At 44.4% G+C, this 22413-nt stretch overlaps 1 protein-coding gene across 4 annotated transcripts in view; it reads left to right on the top strand.

Moving 5' to 3' along the window:
* The window catches only part of DDO (D-aspartate oxidase), a 31617-nt gene extending 12681 nt beyond the window's left edge, over nucleotides 1-18936 (top strand). For 2 of the 4 annotated variants that reach the window (XM_073337038.1, XM_073337037.1), the window contains exons 2-5: nucleotides 6873-7047; nucleotides 9331-9439; nucleotides 13043-13219; nucleotides 17441-18936. In XM_073337038.1, the coding sequence (XP_073193139.1) occupies nucleotides 6876-7047; nucleotides 9331-9439; nucleotides 13043-13219; nucleotides 17441-18008 (1026 nt within the window). In that variant the 5' untranslated portion in view covers nucleotides 6873-6875 and the 3' untranslated portion in view covers nucleotides 18009-18936. Of the gene's footprint in view, nucleotides 1-6872; nucleotides 7048-9330; nucleotides 9440-13042; nucleotides 13220-17440 lie in introns of those variants that run through there. The other 2 variants (XM_073337039.1, XM_073337040.1) reach the window with 2 other exon arrangements.
* Nucleotides 18937-22413: the final 3477 nt, after the last annotated feature.

Here is a 22413-nt window from a genome sequence, read left to right as displayed (position 1 = left end):
GGCAAAGTCAGCCCAGTCAGTGAAAGCATGTCCAGGAAATGCACCATCAGCAAAAAGGACATTGGGAGCATGTCTGTCAAAACAAAGGAATCAGAGCTAGTTCAAGAAAAGCTTAGGGATACCTATTTCCTGGGGGGATCTGTGGCCAAAGACAGCATTCATGGCTAGTCTTGAACTGTTAATCTCACGCTGAGCACCAGACAACAGCCTCCAAAACACACTAGATTGCCAAACCACAGCAAGCCAACCCAATTCAGTCCTTGTATATATGTATACAGTATACGTGCATCTACACACTAATAATGTCACCTATTACTGAGATAGTCACCTCTGTCCTGGAACTCAGCAGCCATTTAGCAGCACACAGCTATGCTACACAACTGTTTAAGGCTAGAAACAAAAAATTATGTATTCGGTTTAAAGGCTGGAATTTAGGTCAGCCGTGTTCAGTTAGCCAAAATGGAATTCTACAAAGCGCTTTTACCAAGACCAAGACTGCCATGAGATCCTATCAGATCACAAGGGATAAGGACCCCTGCCACATTGTCAGCCTCCGTAGCCAAAAATCATGAATCATGCCCCAAGAGATCAGGATATTGGCTAAAAACATGAGAGTTTTAAAACATACATTTGTATTTTTTAAAATTTATTTCTGGTTTCTGAGCCTTTTTGGGGCGCTCATTTCCTGTTTACAAGCTTTTCACACCAACCGTGAAGGCTGAAACTTACTCTTTATAAAAATGAAAGCTGAGATTCTCATGAAATCTCTTTATTCTGGCATCTGAGGCTATAAGAAAGTCAGCAAAGATCACATGACGCAAGAGTTGTCACACTAGGTCTTTCATATGTCTCATCTGAAAACTGCTTATTAATCTGCCAAACTGGGCTGCTGTTAGGCACTTCATGCATTCCATCCAACCTGGGGTGGGGACCAGGAAGCAAGCTTTACAAAGACTCTTCCCATTTGACGAGAGTTACATAAGTATAAGTAATTAACTGTGCTTTGTCCCTGATGTCAGGGTTCTACCCTCTTTCCTTTGCCAACAAGGAAAGACCTGCTAAATAGGATATGATCCAGAAATAACAAGTTATTACAGCTCAGACATCCATTGTCCAATGGCGCCATTTCAGATTTGGGCGGGGGGAAGGCGCAACTTTAACAGTGATTCTAGGGGTTACTTAGGCTGCTGAAAACTCTAGTTTTTTTCCAGATAACTAAGAAATTAGCTGACAAAGGCATTGTATCTAATTCCTATACAAAGAAAGGAAACTAAATAAATATTAGACCCACTCAGATCTAATACTAACATGTTCTGACATCTTGTGTCAAATCACTTAAGGGACATTGGTGAGGTGTAAAATTTAATGTATATTCTTACTTTGTTACTAACTCTTGTATAAAACAACTGAAACAATTGTAGAAAAATCTAGATTATTTTCTATCACTTTTTTTTCCAGTTTACCGGGCTTCGAATAGATCATTTAACTTTTGGAAACATCTCACTAGGGCAAGGCCTTGTGAGTTTATACTTCATCTGCCTGGGGTTGTAGGGCTCTTACCCCACTACAAATACTAGACTAGAAACTGACTTTGAACAGAAGTGAAACTGACATTTTCATGGCATATCCAACCCCAAATGTTCAAAAACCAGGAATCAGGCTCACCAGAAATCATGAGATTGGCTTTAAAATCATGAGATTATGTAAAATAGTAGATTTAGGGTTCTTTTTATTTGCCTTCTCCTTTTTGAGACTTTAGGGTGCACTGGAGTCACATTTCGAAGCTTTCTTCATAGCACAAGGGCTTGCAACTTCATTTTTCTTTAAGAATAAAGGCTTAAATCATCACATCTCCACTTGGCTCAAGGAGCTGGGGCTTTAAGGAAAACAATAATTATCATGAAACTCATGACAAAATCATAAGAATTGGCAACACTGCTTCACTTCTGTTTAAAGGTTAGTTACTTTCCAGAAGGCTCTTAAACACAACACTACAGCGACTGGGGTGCAGTTCTCACAGGAGAATATTTAAAACAAACATCAAGAAAGGTCCACATTTTAAAGCTGAGACAAAAAAATGAGATTTCTGAGGTATATCAGAGCCTCTACAGGCAGGATAGGAAAATAAATGGGCACAGGAACTCTGGGCAGCTTTTCCCCTTGAAAGAAAGTTGAAGTGTCAAATCTTCTAGTCCAGGGGTGGGCAAACTTTTTGTCCCGAGGGCCACATTGAGGTTGCGCAACTGTATGGAGGGCCGGATAGGGGAGGCTGTGCCTCCCCAAACAGCCTGGCCCCTGCCCCCTATCCACCCCCTCCCAATTCCCGCCCCCCCTCAGAATCCCCGACCCATCCAACCCTCCCTGCTCCTTGACCCCTGACTGCCCCCTCTCAGGACCCCCCACCCCTAACTGCCCCCCGGGACCCAATCCACTATCCAACCCCTCCTTGTCCCCTGACTGCCAGGACCCCTATCCACACCCCCGCCCCCTGACAGGCCCCCCCAGGATTCCCATGCCTATCCAACCTCCTCTATTCCCCATCCCCTGACTATCACCCCCGAAACCTCCACCCCATCCAACCTCCCACTGCTCCCTGTCCCCTGCTGCCCCGACACCTATCCACACCCCTGTCCCTAACCGCCCCCCCTGGGACCCCACCCCCTATCCAACTCCCCCGCTCCCCATCCCCTGACCGCCCCCACCCCCCTGAACCTCCGCCCCATCCAACTGCCCAGTGCTCTCTGTCCCCTGACTGCCCCTCGGGATCCCCTGCCCCTTATCCAACCCCTCCTGCTCACCGCCCCCTTACCATGCTGGAGCCAGCCATGCCGCCACGCTGCCCAACAGGAGTGGCGGGCCACAGTGCTGCCTGCATGGTGGCATGGCTGCGGGGGAGGGCAGAGAGCCCGGGGGCTAGCCTCTCCGGCCAGGAGCTCAAAGGCTGGGCAGGACGGTCCCGCGGGCCGTAGTTTGCCCACCTCTGTTCTAGTCCTTAATCAAGTAAAACTTCTATTGACATCAGTGCCTCCACGCATTATATATTATCATCACAGTGAACATGGGATAACATGCTCAATAACTATACACTTCATTGTTGAATATCTGAGCTATCTTATATGCATTGGCCCAGGGACTACATTTTCTGGCATATTCTGACGGTGCTGAGCACACACATGGTGCCTAGTGAATAATACAAATCATGACTTTATGGACTTTTGGATGCCATTTCTATTCTTTTTTCTGGAATTGGCCTGGATAGAGCTGAAACCCTAAGAATTTGAGGCATAAGCACATCTGGTACTCATATAACACTTTCTCAATCCTTCGTTTTCTTGAACTCTCAACAAAAAAATGACAAATGACAAAAAATGACAAACGATTTTCAGTTAAAAATCTAAAATTGCAGAGCAGCCATTGCTCTCCAACTCAGCCTGGGGCAGAACCTGCCACCCCTTGGGAGTTAAGTGATCTTCTCTCATCTGACTCTCATTCTTCCTCTCTTCATCTTTCCTGATCTCTGTGATGTTTTTCATGCTGTCAAACATGACATCCTTCCCCATTGGCTGGGACCAATTGCTGGAGTCTCAGAGAACTGGCCAATCAGTTTTCTCCCATCTATCAGAGTCCTCTTTTTTTTGCAGCTCACAGCAGAGAGAGAGAGGATGGTCCAGTGAATAGGGAGCTAGCCCTGAAAGAGTACCCCATGGACTTACTGTATGACCTCAGGCCAGTGCTTTAGGGACAGAGTTTCAAAGGGTTTTAGGCATCCAAAGATGCAGCTAGGCATCTAGTGGGGTTTACAACCCACCTAACCTTCTAGGCACTTTTGAAAATCCCGCTAGGGGCCTAAATACCTTTGAAAATCTGGCCTTTAGTCTTTTTCTGCCTGAGTGCTGAATCTGTACAATGGGAATAACAACAAAGTTCTGCATCACAGAGGGGCTGCGAGGAGAAATAGGTTAGACACTGTGAGGCGCTCAGATGCTGTGGTGATGAGGCCACATAAACACCATGGGTAGAGTGGAACTTCTCTGTACCACTGCTATCCCTTTGCTGGATTTTGGCCCCTTCTTTTCATCTACACCCCTCAAATCTCTCTCTTTTCTGAATGTAAACTTGGCTCTGAGGGCGTGGCTGTATTTCTTCTGAGTTCCCTGTGTTCTCCAGCACCCCACCGCTCCCGCCCCAGAGGGATTCCTGTTTTACAAACTCATATAAGGACTTCCAGTTCCTTAATTTAATTACCAGCCCTTTCTTATCTTAATCACCCTGCCTCTATTTTTAAACCACATACTGACTCCCAGCCTCAGTCTGCACAATCTGGGAGCCCCATCTTTCTTCTGGAGAACTCACATTCCACACTAATCCTGTGCAGTTAAGAGCTCCACCTGGGAGCACACTTCCTGTATGAAATTCAGGGGGGGCAGGAGCACCCCCCCCAATGGTGCCCTTGCCATTGTCAGTTTCTGCAAATCCCTCCATATGTCAATCTATGCAAATCTGCTGCAGAACTCAGAATTCTCCTGCATGTTAAAGTGTGTGTGTTTCATTCTTGCTCTGATCGCATATTTTATTTTTGAGGCGCATGAGCCATTCTCACTGAAGTAATTAAGTTGTGTGGGCTTTAGCCGTAACTTTGCACCAAGTTAGGGCTTGTCTACACTGGCACTTTACTGCACAGCAACTTTCTCCCTGAGGGGGTGTGAAACCCCCACACCCCCCAGAGCGGTGCAAATTTCAGTGCTGTAAAGTATCAGTGTAGACAGTGCACCAGCGCTGGGAGCTATTCCCCTCAGGGAGGTGGGTTTTTTATAGCACTTTAACATTGCTCGTGAAGATGTGCCCTTAGTTTTGTGTGTGTTGGAGGACTGACTCTCGGCTTTCATGAACTGTAGTGGCAAGTGCGACAGAAATGTTTGTTAATGAACACGTTTCAGCTTGATTCATCTGCACTGGTGGAGGACAGTAGATGTGTGGAAGATGCATATATCAATCCTCACCAGCAGGGACAGCTGTGGCCTAAGGGGCATTCCCTCCCAGGCAGGGCAGATAGTTTTTGCCCTGTTGCCCTCCCTGCTGTTTCCATCAGTGGAGGGCAGCTTTAAAGCAGTCCACTGGAGCCCAGTTAGCAGAAACTGCCCAGCAGGGGGCTGCAAGCTGGTGTCAATTTAGGTAAGACCAGCTCCTTTGTGATAAAACCCTGTCTGGAGAGGATAAATTATGGTCAAATCTGAGCCTTTCCTGGCCTGGTTCTCTCATCTTTCTGTCCTGGCTACGAGGAGGTCAGTTCAGAAATTCAACCTCTGCTATGGCTCATTAGAATCAGTGAGTGTCAGACAGGACAATGGAGGAGGAATCTGGGTTAGTTCTCTGGCTGGTGGATGATGTGTACATACAATGGAGGAGCAGGATCCTGTAAGGCCAAATGTTTTGCAGAGACCCAAGATGCTCTTTGAACCTGCTGAGAGCAGAACAATGTTTCCACTAGAGCTGGGATTTCTTCTTTTGCATTAAAAGTTTAATTTAAAAAATGACTTTTTTTTCCAAAACCACTTGCTTTGCGCAAAAAAAATTGTTAACATTCAGTAACTTTGTTACTGAAATCCTTTTTGAAGTAGTTATCAAAATGCTTTATTTACTCAAACCCGTGTTCTTACTGAAAACTGGGATTTTGGTCAATGAAAACTTTCAGAAAAGGTTAGATAATATTTCAGTAAAAATTGTTACATAAAATGGACCCATTTCAAACCCTGAAAAATGGCAAGAGTGAAATGTAAGTTCAATTTTTCACTAAATCGTTTTCCTCTTTTGCAAACGTCTCTGGTTCATACAGGTCCGGTAACCTGGCAGTTTCTATGTGCAGATGGTCCTGAGTTGCAAAGCTTCTGTCCATCTCAGAATTGTTCCAAATTTAGGGTTGGAGTGATTAAATATTAAGTAAATGTAAGTGCTTCGAAGACACTAAACAGCGTAAAAATACAGTCAGAGCAAGGAATGGGCATATGCTTAGACTGCCCAAGGGGCATCAGGTCTTCTTGGCTTGATGGACTTACCGTTTCCTGGTTTATGCAGAGTCCTGAACACCTGCAATTCTTACTGAGGTCAATGGGAGCAGTGGGTGCTCAGGATTGTACCCTCATGTACAGAGGAGGACCCATTAATCTGTGACCTAGATAACAGAATATTTATGCATACCCTATTTGGAGGGAGGCACTGGACTAGAGCCATTGTTGTCACTCTAACCCTAGGGCTGGAAATGTATTCTTAACAATGTCAGAGCACAGAAGGATTTTATGTCCTCCTCTCCCTCCCCACGCCCCCTCCCAAGGCATAATCAAGACAACAGGGACCAACATCTCCCTGCAAACAATTTTTGGATGGAAGTATAGAAGCAGTTATTCTATACCCTGAAAATGTAAAGTCTATTTTCTGGGACAAAAATCAGCAAGTAAACTATTCTCTAAGACAAAGAATCAACTAGAACGTATGCTAGACAAAGACATTTTCCATCTTATATCTGAACCCCCACTCTCAGTATTTGTTTATCTATATTGTGTTTTGCTTCATTGTTTAGTCCTTAACTTGCCTGCTCTCTCTCAATACTGAGAATTGTAAATATTTTAATTCCATTTTCCCTAAGCCTGGAAAGACCCATGCCCAGGAATAGACCTTATGTGCCCAAAAAGTCCTGTGGTCTTTAGTAGGACTACTCACACACGTAAAGGTTTGTGGGATCCAACCCTATTGTATTTTCTGACTCTTGTTTACAATAGATTGCAGAACTAAGACGAAAGGACTTTTAAAAAATTGCATTGGATGTGACACCTTAAATAACCTGTTGGAATTCTTTTCTTCCCTCCTTCTCCTCCTAGCATATGGCTAAGCGAAAGATCGCAGTTGTTGGTGCTGGGTTGATTGGCCTCTCAACAGCAGTGTACATTTCAGAATCTATCTCCAAGTGCTCTGTGACTGTAATTTCGGACAAATTTACTCCCAACACAACGAGCGATGTAGCAGCCGGAATGCTTATTCCACACACTTATCTAGGTGAGTGAAACCTCTGCTCAGCTCATAGCTCAAACTTCAGAACGATATGGATTAAAGGTTTTTTAAGTTTAAACTTTCTTCAGATGATACCAAAAAGAAATTATTCCACTTGATAGTATTCGAATCTGATTAGTTTAGAATATGTCTGCAGTCTTTATTTTATGACCAATCATAAATTATGCCAAGGAAACCCCCAGTGTTTTGATGCTTAATCACCTGTTCTTGTTCCATTTTCAGTCCTAAGGTGTTTGGAGATATTTTCAGCTCTTTAATGCTCTACATAGTGTGTGTGTGTGTGTGTGTGTGTGTGTGACACCGACCCAGGGATCTCTTCATGCCAATCAGCAGAGAGCACATATGGATATATGCATAATAGTTCACCGAAGAGTGACATGTGAGGTGTATACCAAGAATCTGTAGCCCACTGGTTGTCAAAGTCATTTTGAAATGTATGTATGGATAAAATTTAAGATGTATATATACTAAAAAAGTTATATTCTCAAGGTCTTGGAGTTAAGGCAGGTCACCAGGAAGTTTCATACCGGAAATGTTCCTTTCAGGAAGGAGGCAGCAGACACCGATCTCGCTGTCTGGTTATTTGTGTAGTGTATGCCTCACCATGTAGCCCTATTTGCATGTTGAGCCATGCGCAAAGGAAGAGATTGTGAAATCTACAAGAGACAAAATTCATAGGATGGAATAAACAGCAGAGGTGTCTGCTTCAGATTAAAGACAAAGGATTATTAGTGTATATCTGCGAGTACAAGGAAACAGACAAGTAGACAGCTTGTCTGTCTCATGAGAGGAAGGTTAAGGCCAAACCTGGCTGTAAAATGCTACAGGGATTTTGGATGAGCAATATTCTACAAGACATGAGTGTATCTTGTTAATTAAGTCTAGGCTCTAGAATGCATGTTATGCTTTTGTTTTATATATAACCATTTGTTTCCAGTACTACTTCTTGCTGCTACTTGAATCTTTGTGCTTTGTTAAATAACTGTATACTTGATTTCACTATACACATGTCTGTGCTGTGTGTTAAGTGCTGTGAGTTAAATGGATTAGTGATCTGAGGTGGAACTGATAAGCCAAGGTGCACTGATTCTTTAGGGCAGCAAGAGCTGGACCCTCCAGGCGGATGCTCAGAGAGCTGAGGTTTGGAGTGTGCCTGTCGTTAACCTGTAGAGAAACAGCAGGGCCTGCGAGGCCTAGAAAGAAATGCTTGTGTTGCCTGTAGCAGGGAGCTGATCCCCGGCAGGCACAGACAAGGCTTCCTCATGCTAAGGGCAGATGATAGCAAGGTGACTTTCAACTCTGGGCACCCCCAGGAAGCGGGTCAGTGTGCAGACGTTCGTGTTAATGAAAGTACTCCTGTTTCAGTAATTACTGTAGTCTGATGTTTGCTGAGAGGTTAGATATAATTACATAGAATACCCTGGCCTGCACTGGGAAAGGGTTTACAAGGAAACTTAGGAGAGATTGTGTCTCAGGGATGGGAGGGAAGAAAGGGAAGAAAAAGAAAAAAGGCAGGAATCACTAAATTAAAGGCTCCTCCAGCAACTTTAACCTGACTGGCACACCTTGTATGTTTTACCATATGCATTTTATGACATGAACAATATATTGACCTACGCATGTAACCAATGTCCCATAGGCAGAAGTACTGCCTATGGGAAAGAGGCTGAGTTTATGTTGTTCTAGGAAATATAACTTTCATTTTCTTACTTTTAAAATTTAATCTTAGTGTCCATCCTCAGGCCCTGATGACTTCAGTAGGGTAGGATTATGTGCTAGTGGATCCCAGTGCAGGATTGGGGCCTTGATGTTGCAGTAGGATATATTTTCCACTAATATATAGTTCAATCAGCAGGGTATGCATTGATTTTTTGGGATATAGTTCAGTCTTGTAATGTGTAACGACAACATTAAGTGGGTAAATATGAAGGCCGCAACACTGCAAGCTGCTAAGCACTGTCATCTCTCTTTGAAGACCAATGCAGTCCTGGAGAGTTGAGGGCAATTAGCACCTTATAGGAGGCATGCATTACCTTATAGCGCTGGACTTTATAAATACTAAAATAGAGGTTTAGTTCCCATGTATTTTGTGTGTTCAGGACAGTGTATACTTTTACCTGGTCATATACAAAGTTTTACTAATGTAGAAACTTTACTATTCCTGGTTTCTCTGATGCCTACCTTTCTCAGCTGATGTGGGTTTGGGAGTCTTTTCCTGATCTACCGTCTCCCTCCATTTTAGTTTTTTGCTTTATTTCATATGCACAGGCATACCAATTCATCAGCAGAAGCAGTGGATTAGGGAGACCTTTGACTATCTTTTTGAAATCAATAATTCATCGGAGGCTTCAGATGCTGGCATTCATCTGGTGTCTGGGTAAGAAAGGAACTCAAAATAGGTTTTTAGTATTTTTATGCTATATACTGTAATAGGCAGGGTGACACTCCATCCAATACTTAAGGGACATTCTTTCTCTGGAGTCTCTCTTGTGACCCATATTTAAAAGGAGCTACAGTGTTAAGATGCATTTGATTACATGAAGCGAGTTTTCAAGCAAAAAATCATTCAAAGGCTCATACAAACAAAACACTCTGAGCTGGTGTCTCTTAAATATAAGTTGTAGCCCATATCTTCCCTACATTCCTCCTCCTTTAGTTGCTTGAAATGTACGTGGTCATCCTAGTAATGGAAGATGGAACATTGTAGGATCTTTCAGTTATGGTAACTAAATATAAAACACAGTAGGTTTGCTGCCCACCATACCTACAAAGATTTGTCTACTCAGTTTGTGACTTTGCTGGCACCTGGAAGAAAGTATGATCAGGCACTGCATGAAGATGAAGCCAAGAAGCTTGTAGCCTTTAGAAAGAGAGCCTGAGTCAAGCCTGGTCTACACGACAGGCCAGAGTTTGATTGACGTAAGGCAGCTTACATCGACCAAATTATATCAGTGTCTACACTACAGCTTTGCTCCTGCCGATGTAAGTGCCCTACTACATTGACAGAATAACTCCACTCCACAAGAGACGTAGGGCTTACGTCAGTGTAGTTAGAGCAACGCAGTGTCTGTGTAGACACTGCAGGTTACATACATTGGCTGTCATTCATGTCAATTTCACAACTCTGTGCTAGAGCCGTGAACTTGAGAAGAAAACATGGCTCATAGCTTGGGCTGTCACCCCAGCTGCCTCTGGGCTTCCCGCTTTGAGCCAGGCTGCCGCCCAGGCTCCCCATTGTCCCCAGGAGCCCAGCAGCTGCTCCAGCTCCCAGCAGGGAGCTGAGCGCCCTAGGGGCAGCCAGGCTCCCATGGGAGAACAGGAAGCTGAGAGCCTGGGAGGAGTGGGGTAGCTGGGCTCCTGGTGTGGAGTTGTGCATGGAGCCGAGAGCCCAGACTCTCAGCTCCCCACCCCCTTAAGAGGGTGGAAGTGCTCCTGGTATGGACATGTGCGACCAACAGAAGGAGGGTAGTGTGGACCCTGAGTAATTACCATGGTGGTTCTAAGTTGACCTAAAATAGGTCAACTTAAGTTTGTAATATAGACATGCCCTTAGTAGCTACTCAGTGGAAGTAGAATTAGCACTTTCCTAGGAGTGTTGTGTAGAAAGCTGGGGAAAAGTTTGGATTTTAAAGGTGGGGGGGAGAAAAGGTGTTAGCTATCGATGTTAAATGGGGTAGTGTAAACTAGCGGAGCCACCCCTCCGCGTCTGAGGGAGGCCTCACCTCCTCGCAGTTTGGGTCTGCTAAAGCCTTCTCCAAAGAGGAAAAAGGAGGGAATCAGCCATTCTCAAGGGGCCCGTCCTTCAAGCAGGGGTGGGCCACACAGGCTGGGCTCTGGCCTGTTACCAGGGAGAGCTGCAGCAGTCTATCCGCCTAGTTGTTAAACAGGGCAGGGTAGTCAATTGTCAAGGGTGTGGTCTGCAAAGGGCCAGAGCAGCAGCAGTTTATTCACCCTGTCGCTAGGCAAGGTGGGGCAGAAAACAGCCAAGGCTCTGACCTACAATCAGGTAGAGCTGTTGTAGCTCACTTGCTCAGCCTTTAAGCAGGCTGGGGCAGCAACCAGCCAGGGCTCTGGCCAGCAATCAAGCAGAACTACAGCATCTATGCATAAGTGCCAACTTCTGCTGGTGGATGCTCAACCCGCCTCTGCCCCCAGCCCCACCACAACTCTCCTGCCCCGCCCCCATTCCAACCCCTTCCCCAAAGTCCCCACCCCAACTCCACCCCCTCCCTGACCCTATTGGACTCCTTCCCCAAATCCCCAGCCCAGCCCTGCCTCTTCACCGACTTCTCCCCTGAGCAAGCCACATTTCCGCTCCTCCCCCCTCTCTCCTGGAGCTTGTGACGCTGCGAAACAGCTTGTTCAGAGCAGCAAGTGCTGGGAGCTAGGGGGAGAAGTGAGGACACGGCACGCTCAGGGGAGGAGGCGGAGGGGAGGGGAGGCGAGGCGAGGCGAGGCGAGGCGGGGGGGGGAGGGGAGCTTGCCTGCCTGTGGGTGCAGAGCACCCACCAATTTTCCCCATGGGTGCTCCAGCCCCAGAGCACCCACGGAGTCAGCACCTATGACTCTATGCACCCTGCCTTTGAACAGGCTGAGTCAACAAACAGTCAGGGCTCTGGCCTGCAGCCAGGCAGAGCTGTAGCTCCAGTCCAGGCTATGGGGCTCCAGTTTGGGGTGAGCACCACACTCAGTCAAGGGGGCTCTGTTTGAAGTGAGCAGAGGACCATAGGTCTCCTGGCCTACAGAGGGGGAGTATTGCCACCCCAGGGGTGGGGTGACATGGGTCCACCCAGCTCCACTGTGTCCCAAACCAGGGCCCTAACAGTGGTGGAGTAGTCCACCACTGGGTCAGCAGGGATCCGCCTGGAACATGCTGATCTGGTTTCAGGCTCACCCTCCACCAGACTACTGCCTGGTTTCCCTGGGCTGCTTCCGTCTCTCCCCCTCGGGCGTACCTGGATCCAGGGGTCAGCCTCAATCTCCTCTGGGTACTCTGCCAAGGGTAGCGGTAGCAGCATCTCTGCACCAGGAGCGTCAGGGCTCTGTGGAGGCTCATGCTAGTCCCTTGGGCAAAAGCAGTTTTTGGTGCTCGCCTCTGGCATCAGGGAAGAAGCATCTATCTCCTCCAGCAGCTTCCTCCCAACTGAGCAGCTGGGCCAACCTTTTATAGCTCCCCTTCCTGTCCCGTCCCTCTGCTTCCAGTGTGTGGGCGTGGCACTTCTGGCTCCTCCCACCAGGCGGTGTGCGGTGTTCCCTCCATGTCTGCATCTGAGGAAGGCTGCACCTCCTCCCTACAGGCAGGAATTCCAGAGTTTAAACTCTGAAGGGGAGCAAACTTTGTACCTTACCTGGAGATGAGCCCAAGCAGTGGCATTGTGATGCAGATCTGGATTTGAGCCCATCTCTAAATTTAACTTGGTGTGGAATTTAGTTAGTGAATTCATGCAGATTAACCTAGAATCTCTGCAACAAGATTCCAGACTGGAGAGTAAATGGAGCACAGAAAGGATGTGGTTTTAATGGCCCATGTTGTCATTCTCCAGTACAGTTTTAGTTTTAAATGAGAACCATGAAAATAAGAAGACACAGGACACACTGGACTGCTATTTCCTCCATCCCTCCACTCACTGCATTTAATGTATTTAACCCTGTGTTAACCTGTTATTCTCCCTGGTGCCCCCTCTCTCCCCACCCCATTTAGTGATTTTTAGCTTGGCTCCATTACCTCAAGCCTCACTCTGCCCTCACCCCTACGTCCAAGTCCTACTAAGACTCCCCTAAATCTTATGGCCAATTAAATAATTATCATCTGTGACTCACGAGGTCTTTTACTTTGTTACTTTCTATCTGTTTAAACTCTAGAGATCCTGCTGACCAATGGAAGAAGATTGCTAATATTTTTAAATTAAGATCAAAATGAATTGTGTCACATGAACCCAAGCGTGTCTAAGTCTACCCTGTTCTCTTCCATGTCCTTTAGCTGGCAGATCTTTAAAACCATTCCTGATGAAGTGTTACCATTCTGGTCTGATGTTGTCCTGGGATTTCGTTCAATGACTGAAGAGGAGCTGAAGAAATTTCCACAGCACAGATTTGGTCAGGCTTTTACTACACTGAAATGTGACTGCCCATCCTATCTGCTATGGTTGGAGAAAAGGTTGGTTTTGATGGGTATAGCTGATATTTCCTGAAAGGAAAGGCTTGGGAATATTCCTTTGATTTAATGGATTTTAAAATCTTTCCTTCCTTTCTGGGACAAATGGAGACTGATCTTCTGTGAGTTACCCCTGTGTTGCCAAGTAGGCAAGGAACCATGATCCTTCTCTTAGTCAGTGAAACAGAGCTGGCTAAGTACACCAGGGAGCCTATATACCTTGTACCAGGCTGACTCAGGTACTGCAGCTGCAGTCCCCCTGCAGATAATGCACACAGGTAGATGATGATACATTCTGGAGCTCTTGCTGGGGCAATTCAGCACCATCCTCAATGAAGGACTGTGTCTTAATGGCTCAATCAATTTCTTCAAGGGAGACATTCACTGAGCATTGTGGGAACTATCTTATGCATGACCTGATCCACATACATTTACATGGGGAATCGTGCAGGATTTGGATGTGGAAAGCGGATTTCTTGAGAGCAGCCATATTCCTGGTCCTGTCCTTTCATAGATTCATAGATTCTAAGGCCAGACAGGACCGTTGTGATCATCTCCTCTCTGATCTCCTAAGTAGTACAGGCCATAGAACTGCCCCCAGATAATGCCTACAGCAGATCTTTTGGAAATACATCCGCTCTTGATTTAAACATTGTCAGCAATGAAGAATCCACTACAAGCCTTGGTAAATTGTTCTAATGGTTAATTACTTTCACTGTTAAATTTTTGTGCCCTATTTCCAGTCTGAATTTGTCTAGCTTCAACTTCCAGCCATTGGATCATGTTAAACCTTTCTCTCCAAGATTCAAGAGCCCATTATTCAATATTTGTTTGTCATATAGGTACTTACAGACTGTAATCAAGTCACCCTTTAGTTTTTTCTTTGTTAAGCTAAATAGATTGAGTTCCTTGAGTCTATCACTTTAAAGCATGTTTTCTAATTCTTTAATAATTTCTCATAGCTCTTCTCTGAACCCTCTCCAATTTATCAACACCCTTCTTGAATTGTGGGCACCAAAACTGGACAAAGTATTCCAGCAGTGGTTGCACCAGAGCCTAATATAGAGGCAAAATAATCTCTCTACTTGTACTGAAGATTCCCCTGTTTATGCATCCTAGGATTGCATTAGCTCTTGTGGCTACAGCATCACATTGGGAGCTCATATTCAGCTGATTATCCACAACGACCCCCAAATCTTTTTCAGAGTCACTGCTTCCCAGAATACAGTCCCCCATCCTGGAAGTATAACCTACATTCTTTGTTCATAGGTGTGTACATTTAGCCATATTAAAATGCATATTGTTTGTTTGCGCTCAGTTTACCAAACAATCTCAATTGCTTTGAATCAATGACCTGTTCTCTTCATTATTTAGCACTCCCACAATGTTTGTGTCATCTGCAAACTTTATTAATGATTATTTTATGTTTTCTTCCAGTATTGATAAAGATGTTAAATAGTGTAGGGCCAAGAATCAATTCTTGCAGGACCCCACTGTGAACAGACCTGTTCAATGATAATTCCCCATTTACAATTACATTTTGACACCTATCACTTAGCCAGCTTTTAATCCATTTAATGTGTGCCAGGTTAATTCTAGTGTTTTAATCAAAATGTTATGTGACACCAGGACAAACACCTTAGAGGCATCTATGTAATCTTGTAATCTCATCAAATTTGTAATCTCATCAAAAAAAGATATCAGGTTAGTTTTACAGGATGTTTTCTATGAACCCATGTTGATTTTCATTAATTACATTAACCTCCTTTAGTTCATTATAATTAGGTCTGGTATCAGCCACTCCATTATCTTGTCCAGGATCACAGTCAGGCTTACAGCCTATAAGTACCCAAATCATCCCACTTGCCCTTTTTAAAAACTGCACAAAGTTAGCTTTTTTCCAGTCTTTTGGAACTTCCCTAGTGCTCCAACACTTATTGAAAATCAGCATTAATGGCCCATCAAGCTCCTTAGCCAGTTCTTTTAAAATTCTTGGATGCAAGCCATCAGGACCTGCTGAAATGAAAGTTAAAAATGTCTAACTTTAGTAGCTTCTGTTTAAGATCCTCCAGAGATACTAGTGGAGTAGAAAAAGTGTTATCTTCTGTCTTTTCTCTGCCATAAGTCAAATGAGCATTCAGATGTTCCTCATTTGCCAGTGTGTAACTTCCAAAATACATCCCACCAGCTCTTGAAAATGGTAAAAGATGCTAATGCTTTGCAAGCCTTTGCCACAAACCAAAGGTGATGTTTTGAAGCCTCTAGCCTCACTGGTTTTGAGCTATGAAATGACAAAACCTGTCAGGAGAATTTGAAAATCTTGGAAAATGCCTCTTGTTCCAACCTCTGGAATTGGCTGGGCCAATTCATCTCTGATTTGGTCAAAAACCTCTCTTCTGCCCAACTCACCTCACAAACTATTCTGGAATCAGGAGCAGAAAGGAGTAAAAAAAATCCAGGTACTATCTTTCTGTATTATCATCTTGTAGAAAACCTTACAGAAATATTTGCATGTGCAAAATGCTTGGCACAAATGAAGGCTTTAAAATGTATGCCTGTGAGAAAAAAGTCTTACAGTTCATATTTTTCCTTCTGAAGACCAATTCTCCTCAAACCACATCAATTTCAAAGAATTTTAGCAGAGTCAGAAAACCGATCCTATAATGTGTACGTATAATCCATTTAAATACGCTTAAAAAGAGCAAATAATGTTTGACATTTCATAGGCATAGTGACTGGATACGAGGTGATTTGATGTTAGGTAGTAAAATGTGTGTCTACATCTTGGAACAAATTGCTAGATAATAGGCTTGTTTGATTATGTTCCATGCCACTGAACCACATAAAATAACATTTCTTGTTTTTTAGCAGCAAGCATGAGTGGGAGTACTCTAGCCGACTTCTGTAGTGTCTCACAGGAACACACGCCTTGTCATGTTTCATTGCTTAACTGATACTGAAAATTGTACTAAGGCACAACTAAATCACTGACTCCATTTAGTATCTGTCAGGCTGCTTCACCACAAAGGCTTCTGCTGTTTCCTTATTCCTGTTTCAGACTCTTCTCATTTCCCAAAGGATGTAGTCTAATAAGATGATCAAGTCCCCCCCCTCATCCCCCTCCCGCCACCCGGTGAGTACCAGGAAAGAGAGCATAGTAAATATGTACTATTTTGCAAACCTAAGTGATCTGAACAATATTTATGGTACCTTGCCTTGGCAGCACAAAAGCATTTACTATACCCTCTTTCTAGGTTAGCTTTAATGTCACAGTTCAGGAACTTTGTCCCTCTACCTTGTCTGAATTCTGCAGAATGTTTAGTAGTTTTTGTACAAACATATTTTTGCAAAAAAGATGACAGAATCTCAAATGCTATGGGTGAGATCCCACTGGAGAGAGTTAATCTCTACCTATTAGACAGATTAGGAGCTGGTCCTGCAGGGAGAACCCTACATTTAAGCCATGCTCAAAATGAAGCTTAGGTTGAGATTTAAATAACAATAAATGTAAACCCTAGGAAGAGGATGAGTTTTTGATGAAAGAATGGCATGCATGCCTAACGTGCAGTCAAACAGATCTCTTTACAGATATTAAACCAAGTCATCCCATCCTACATGAGATCGCCACTTTAAAACACCCAGAGTAAATTGAAGTTAATACCTGCTGTATCTCACTCTCTATAAATGAGGCCTGATTCCTTTCTTCCTTATGCAGTTATAAATAGTGTCATATTTGATAGCAACCCTGAAGACAGAGTGACATAAGTGATGAATTTGGCTCAAGTAACAGGTACCTTAGAAATGTATGTAGTAAAATACTACTAATAATATAATAAATACTTGTATGATGTAAAAGTCATATTTTGCCCATCCTTAGGCTGCATGAACTGCTCAGTTTTGGAGCTGTCATGAGAATGAATTCATGAGATCTCTATCACATCTTTTTTGCCACAGCATCTCTGTAATATTTGTACACCTGATATATTTTGCCCTGTCCAATCTTATAAACAAACGAAGAGCCTTTTGTTCGCAATGTCTTAATTCCAACAGCCAAATCAGACAAGTCATAAACAAAAGCCCTGTGCTATCTATCTCTGATTTTTCTTCAATTTTCTATTCTTCTGTGTCTTAAAGAGTCTCTTATTTACTTGACTTGCATAAAAATTATCAAGGTAATTTATTAATAGTTAATTGTCTTGCTTTACCTCCTGTGTTTCTTTTTAGGTTGAAAGGAAATGGCAGCCAGGTGTATGCAAGACGAATCAAAGATCTGTGGGAACTACATAGCAAATATGACATCGTTGTCAACTGTTCAGGCATTGGATCCAGAGAACTCATGGGTGACTTGGAGATATACCCTGTCAGAGGTCAAGTACTCAAGGTCAATGCTCCTTGGGTGAATCACTTCATCCGGGATGGGGATGGTTTAACCTATATCTATCCAGGAATACACAATGTAACATTAGGTGGGACAAGGCAGAAGGATAACTGGAGCTTGTCCCCAGATCCTAGAAGTAGCAAAGACATATTTGACAGATGTTGTGCTCTTGAACCCTCACTTCAAAGAGCCCAGGACATAAAGGAGAGGGTGGGTGTGAGGCCAACCAGGTTAGCTGTGAGACTGCAGAAAGAGATACTAGTCCATGATGGGAAAAAACTGCCCGTGGTCCACAACTATGGACATGGTTCGGGTGGCTTTTCAGTGCACAGGGGCACTGCCAAAGAGGCTGCTCGACTGGTGGGAGAATGCATTGCTGCTCTGGAAGGCGCCTCTTCAAAGGCAAAGTTATAATCACTGGGGCCTCCTTTTCAGTTATTGGTAGGCTATAATAAATCTACTAGTAATACCTTTGGAATGTTATTCTATAAGCTGCATGCCACATTCTGAACTGCAGCCAAGTGCTTGTTTTGTGAAAAGTGTTTGCCCACAGGTGATAGGGTGTTTTTGTCTTTCACCATTTTTCTGTGTCAGTTCACTGGAGAGCATAATGATTGTCTGGTTTCACCCACATAGCCGTTGTTGGGGCATTTGATGCACTGGTTGATGTACAACACATATAAGAACCAAGGATCTTGAAAGGTGTGCTGTGGGAGGTATAGATTCGATAGAGACACTAGTTTTATGTCTGTTTACAACCATCTGTAACCCCAAAAATCCTCCTTTGTCCTATGACTGTAGAGGTGTTAATGGGCCATTTCATTTTGAATGGTCCCTTGCAACATGCATGAACTGCTGTGCTTAACAATCTGTTCCACCTTGTGACACTCTGATTACCTTTTACAGACCTGAAGAAAACCTCTATGTAGCTTGAAAGCTTGTCTCTGTGTCTTCCACCAACAGAAGGTGGTCCAATAAAAGATTATCTTCTGAAGGGTTAATGTCTAGCTATTCCACCTGGAAGCAGGCGGGGCACACCCTGACTGTTTCCTAGAAGCAATGCACACATTGCTCTATCCAAGGACAAGGGCTAGATATGAACCCTGAGAACTTGATTGTTTGGACAGCAACTGTGGGAGGTTTCTTTAGCCTGGGCTCAAGGCCTGAGAACCAGGATTGTAGTAGATAGAGGATGGTAACTAAGCATATGAATCAACGTCATACATTCCTTTGTGTAGCAGTGTGTAATGCTTAGGGGGAGAAATATAATAAAAGGAGAAGGTGGAAGGCAGGGGGGGCAGAACAGCCCATCTCCGCTGACCAGCCTGTTTGCTTGCATAAAGCTGTGTTCTGTCTCATCACTGAACCGCAACAATCTTCTCACACACCTTGTCTCTCTCATATCCTGGGACCAACAGGGCTATAACAACACTGGAAAACAACAATGGGTGATTTCATATGGTCAGCTGAAAGGTACCTTCTCTCTCATAGATCATATCCAGAGGTTGGCCAAAGCACAACGACCCTTCACTACGCCATGTACATGATGACAAAACACCTACTGATAAATTTGCTGTTCCAAACTCTCTTCCTTTTCACTGTCTTCTCTATTCACTTTCTTTTATTGCAAAACATCCTTCCTTTTACCAGCATATTACTGCAGTCTGTGATAGTCACTGCAGTTGGATTCAGACATGCAGGTACCCAGCATGAGCAGCACAGAAAATCCCTAAGGGAGAAATATTTTACAGAAAATCCTACAGCTGTGATTACTTCTATGTAATATACCTAGGGTTAATATTATGCCCATCACTGGGTAGCTGGCACTATGTTAATTGACAGGGTTTCTGTACTGTAAACAGCAGAAGGACACTGTACATCAGCAGGCTCTAGATTTTGATATTGGAAATAAAACAATGTTCAGTGGGTTTGAATTACATTTGCAAATGGCTGTCTCCATTTCCATGCATCCGATGAAGTGAGCTGTAGCTCACGAAAGCTTATGATCTAATACATTTGTTAGTCTCTAAGGTGCCACAAGTACTCCTTTTCTTTTTATGGATACAGACTAACACAGCTGCTACTCTGAAATCTGTTTCCTCTTTGGGGCTGAAACCTGCATGCACAAAAATGTTCTCATGAAAAGTGCCAGATTGACAAGCCTAAGCCTAGATAGTAAAGTCCTCTCTTTACCTTTATAGAACACTTCAGCACGGGCAGCAAGCAGTACAGTGGACTCAGCATCGCTTTAAATCTGTGAAGTAAGATTAGATAACTTTCTAATTATGATATGCTTGAATCCAGTTTGTGGGAGAAATTCCACAGCCTGTGTGTACAGGGATTCAGGCTAGATGGCTGTGGTGGTCCCTTTATAGAATCACGTGGAACTTTCCAGATTTTCTGAGGATTACATTTTCCTTGAACCTCCTAGAATGTTGTCAGCCATGCCCACACAGGTATATAAGGGGTGGGGAGTCACCAGTCTGTCAGTGAGATATAAGAACAAACTGAAGTGAGAGCCACAGGTGCCAACTCCGTAGGTGTTCCGGTGCTGAAGCAACCACGGGAAAAAAATGGTGGGTGCTCAGCACCCAACACCAGCGCCCCTATCAGCTCCTCCCACTCCCTCGCAGCACCTCCCGCCTGCTGGTGGCCCCACAGATCAGTGCCTCCCCCTTCCTCCACGCATCTCCTGTGTTCCGCAGATCAGTTGTTTAACAGTGTGCAGGAGGTGCTGGGGGCCGAAAGAGGGGAGAGGGGTTGGGAAGAGGCAAGGCACGAGTGGGGGTTTGAGGGAAGGGTGGTATGGGGGCGGGGTCTGGGGCAGGGCAGGGGCGGCAAGAACGGGTGGGGACGGGAAGAGGCATGGCAGGGGTGTGGGCTTGGGTGAAGTGGAGTGGGGGCAGAGTCTGGGATGGAGCGTGGGTCGAGCACCCCCCGGGGACACAGGAACTGGGTGCCTATGATGAAAGCTGTGATATTGTGAATCTTGTTTTATTGTGTAATTGTGAAAGTGTACTTGTGTTTTAAGACTTGAAGAGTGTAAGTAGTGACTAATAAAAGACATATTTAATGAGACACCAGAAATATCTATCAAACCCCTATCAACATAACAACATAAAAGAAATACTGTTACTTCTTTTGCTATGTATCAGAGGGGTAGACGTGTTAGTCTGTACCCACAAAAACAATGAGGAGTCCGGTGGCCCCTTAAAGACTAACAGATTTATTTGGGCATAAGTAAAAAATCCCACTTCTTCAGATGCATAGAACGAAAATTACTTATGGATACAGGCATAAATATATTGGCACATGAAGAGAAGGGAGTTACCTTACAAGTGGAGAACCAGTGTTGACAAGGCCAATTCAATCAGGGTGGATGTGGTCCACTCCCAATAACTGATGAGGAGGTATCAATACCAAGAGAGGGGAAATTGCTTTTGTAGTGACCCAGCCACTCCCAGTCCCTATTCAAACCCAAATTAATAGTGTTAAGTTTGCAAATGAATTGTAGCTCTGCAGTTTCTCTTTGAAGTCTGATTTTGAAGTTTTTTTGTTGAAGGATGGCTACTTTTAAATCTGCTATTGAATGTCCAGGGAGATTGAAGTGTTCTCCTATTGGCTTTTGTATGTTACCATTCCTGATGTCTGATTTGTGTCCATTTATTCTTTTATGTAGAGACTGTCCAGTTTGGCCAATGTACATGGCAGACGGGCATTGCTGGCACATGATGGTATAGATCAAATTAGTAGATGTGTAGGTGAATGAGCCCCTGATGGTGTGGCTGATGTTGTTGGGTCCTCTGATGGTGTCGCTAGAGTAGATATGGGGACGGAGTAGAAAACGGGCTTTGGTACAGGGATTGGTTCCTGGGTTAGTGTTTCTGTTGTGTAGTTGCTGATGAGTATTTGCTTTAGGTTGGGGGGCTGTCTGTAAGCGAGGACTGGCCTGCCTCCCAAGTTCTGTGAGAGTGAGGGATCATTTTCCAGGATGGGTTGTAGATCGTTGATGATGTGCTGGAGAGGTTTTAGCTGGGGGCTGTACATGACAGCCAGTGGTGTTCTGTTATTTTCCTTGTTGGGCCTGTCCTGTAGTAGGTGACTTCTGGGTACCTACCTCGCTCTGTCAATCTATTTCCTCACTTCCCCAGGTGGGTAGTAGTTTTCAGAATGCTTGATAAAGATCTTGTAGGTGTCTGCCTCTGTCTGAGGGATTGGAGCAAATGCGGTTAGGGCTTGGCTGTAGACAATGGATTGTGTGATGTGTCCTGGATGGAAGCTGGAGGCATGTAGGTAAGTAGAACAGTTGGTTTCTGGTATAGGGTGATGTTTATGTGACCATCACTTATTTGCACTGTAGTGTCCAAGAAGTGGATCTCTTGTGTGGACTCATCCAGGCTGAGGTTGATGGTGGGATGGAAATTGTTGAAATCCAGGTGGAATTCTTCAAGGGCCTCCTTCCCGTGGGTCCATATGATGAAGATGTCATCAATGTAGCGTAAGTAGAGGAGGGGTGCTAGGGGACGAGAGCTGAGGAAGTATTGTTCTAAGTCAGCCATAAAAATGTTGGCATACTGTGGGACCAGGCGGGTACCCATAGCAGTGCCGCTGATTTGAAGATATAAGTTGTCCCCAAATCTGAAAGGGTTATGGGTAAGGACAACGTCACGAAGCTCAGCCACCAGGTGTGCCATGGCCTCATCAGGGATACTGTTCCTGACAGCTTGTAGTCCATCCTCGTGTGGAATATTGGTGTAAAGAGTTTCTACATCCGTGGTGGCCAGGATGGTGTTTTCAGGAAGATCACCAATGCACTGTA

The sequence above is a fragment of the Lepidochelys kempii genome, chromosome 3 (assembly GCF_965140265.1).
Source record: "Lepidochelys kempii isolate rLepKem1 chromosome 3, rLepKem1.hap2, whole genome shotgun sequence".
NCBI classification, from domain to species: Eukaryota; Metazoa; Chordata; order Testudines; family Cheloniidae; genus Lepidochelys; species Lepidochelys kempii.
This window is presented reverse-complemented; position numbering and strand designations above follow the sequence as displayed.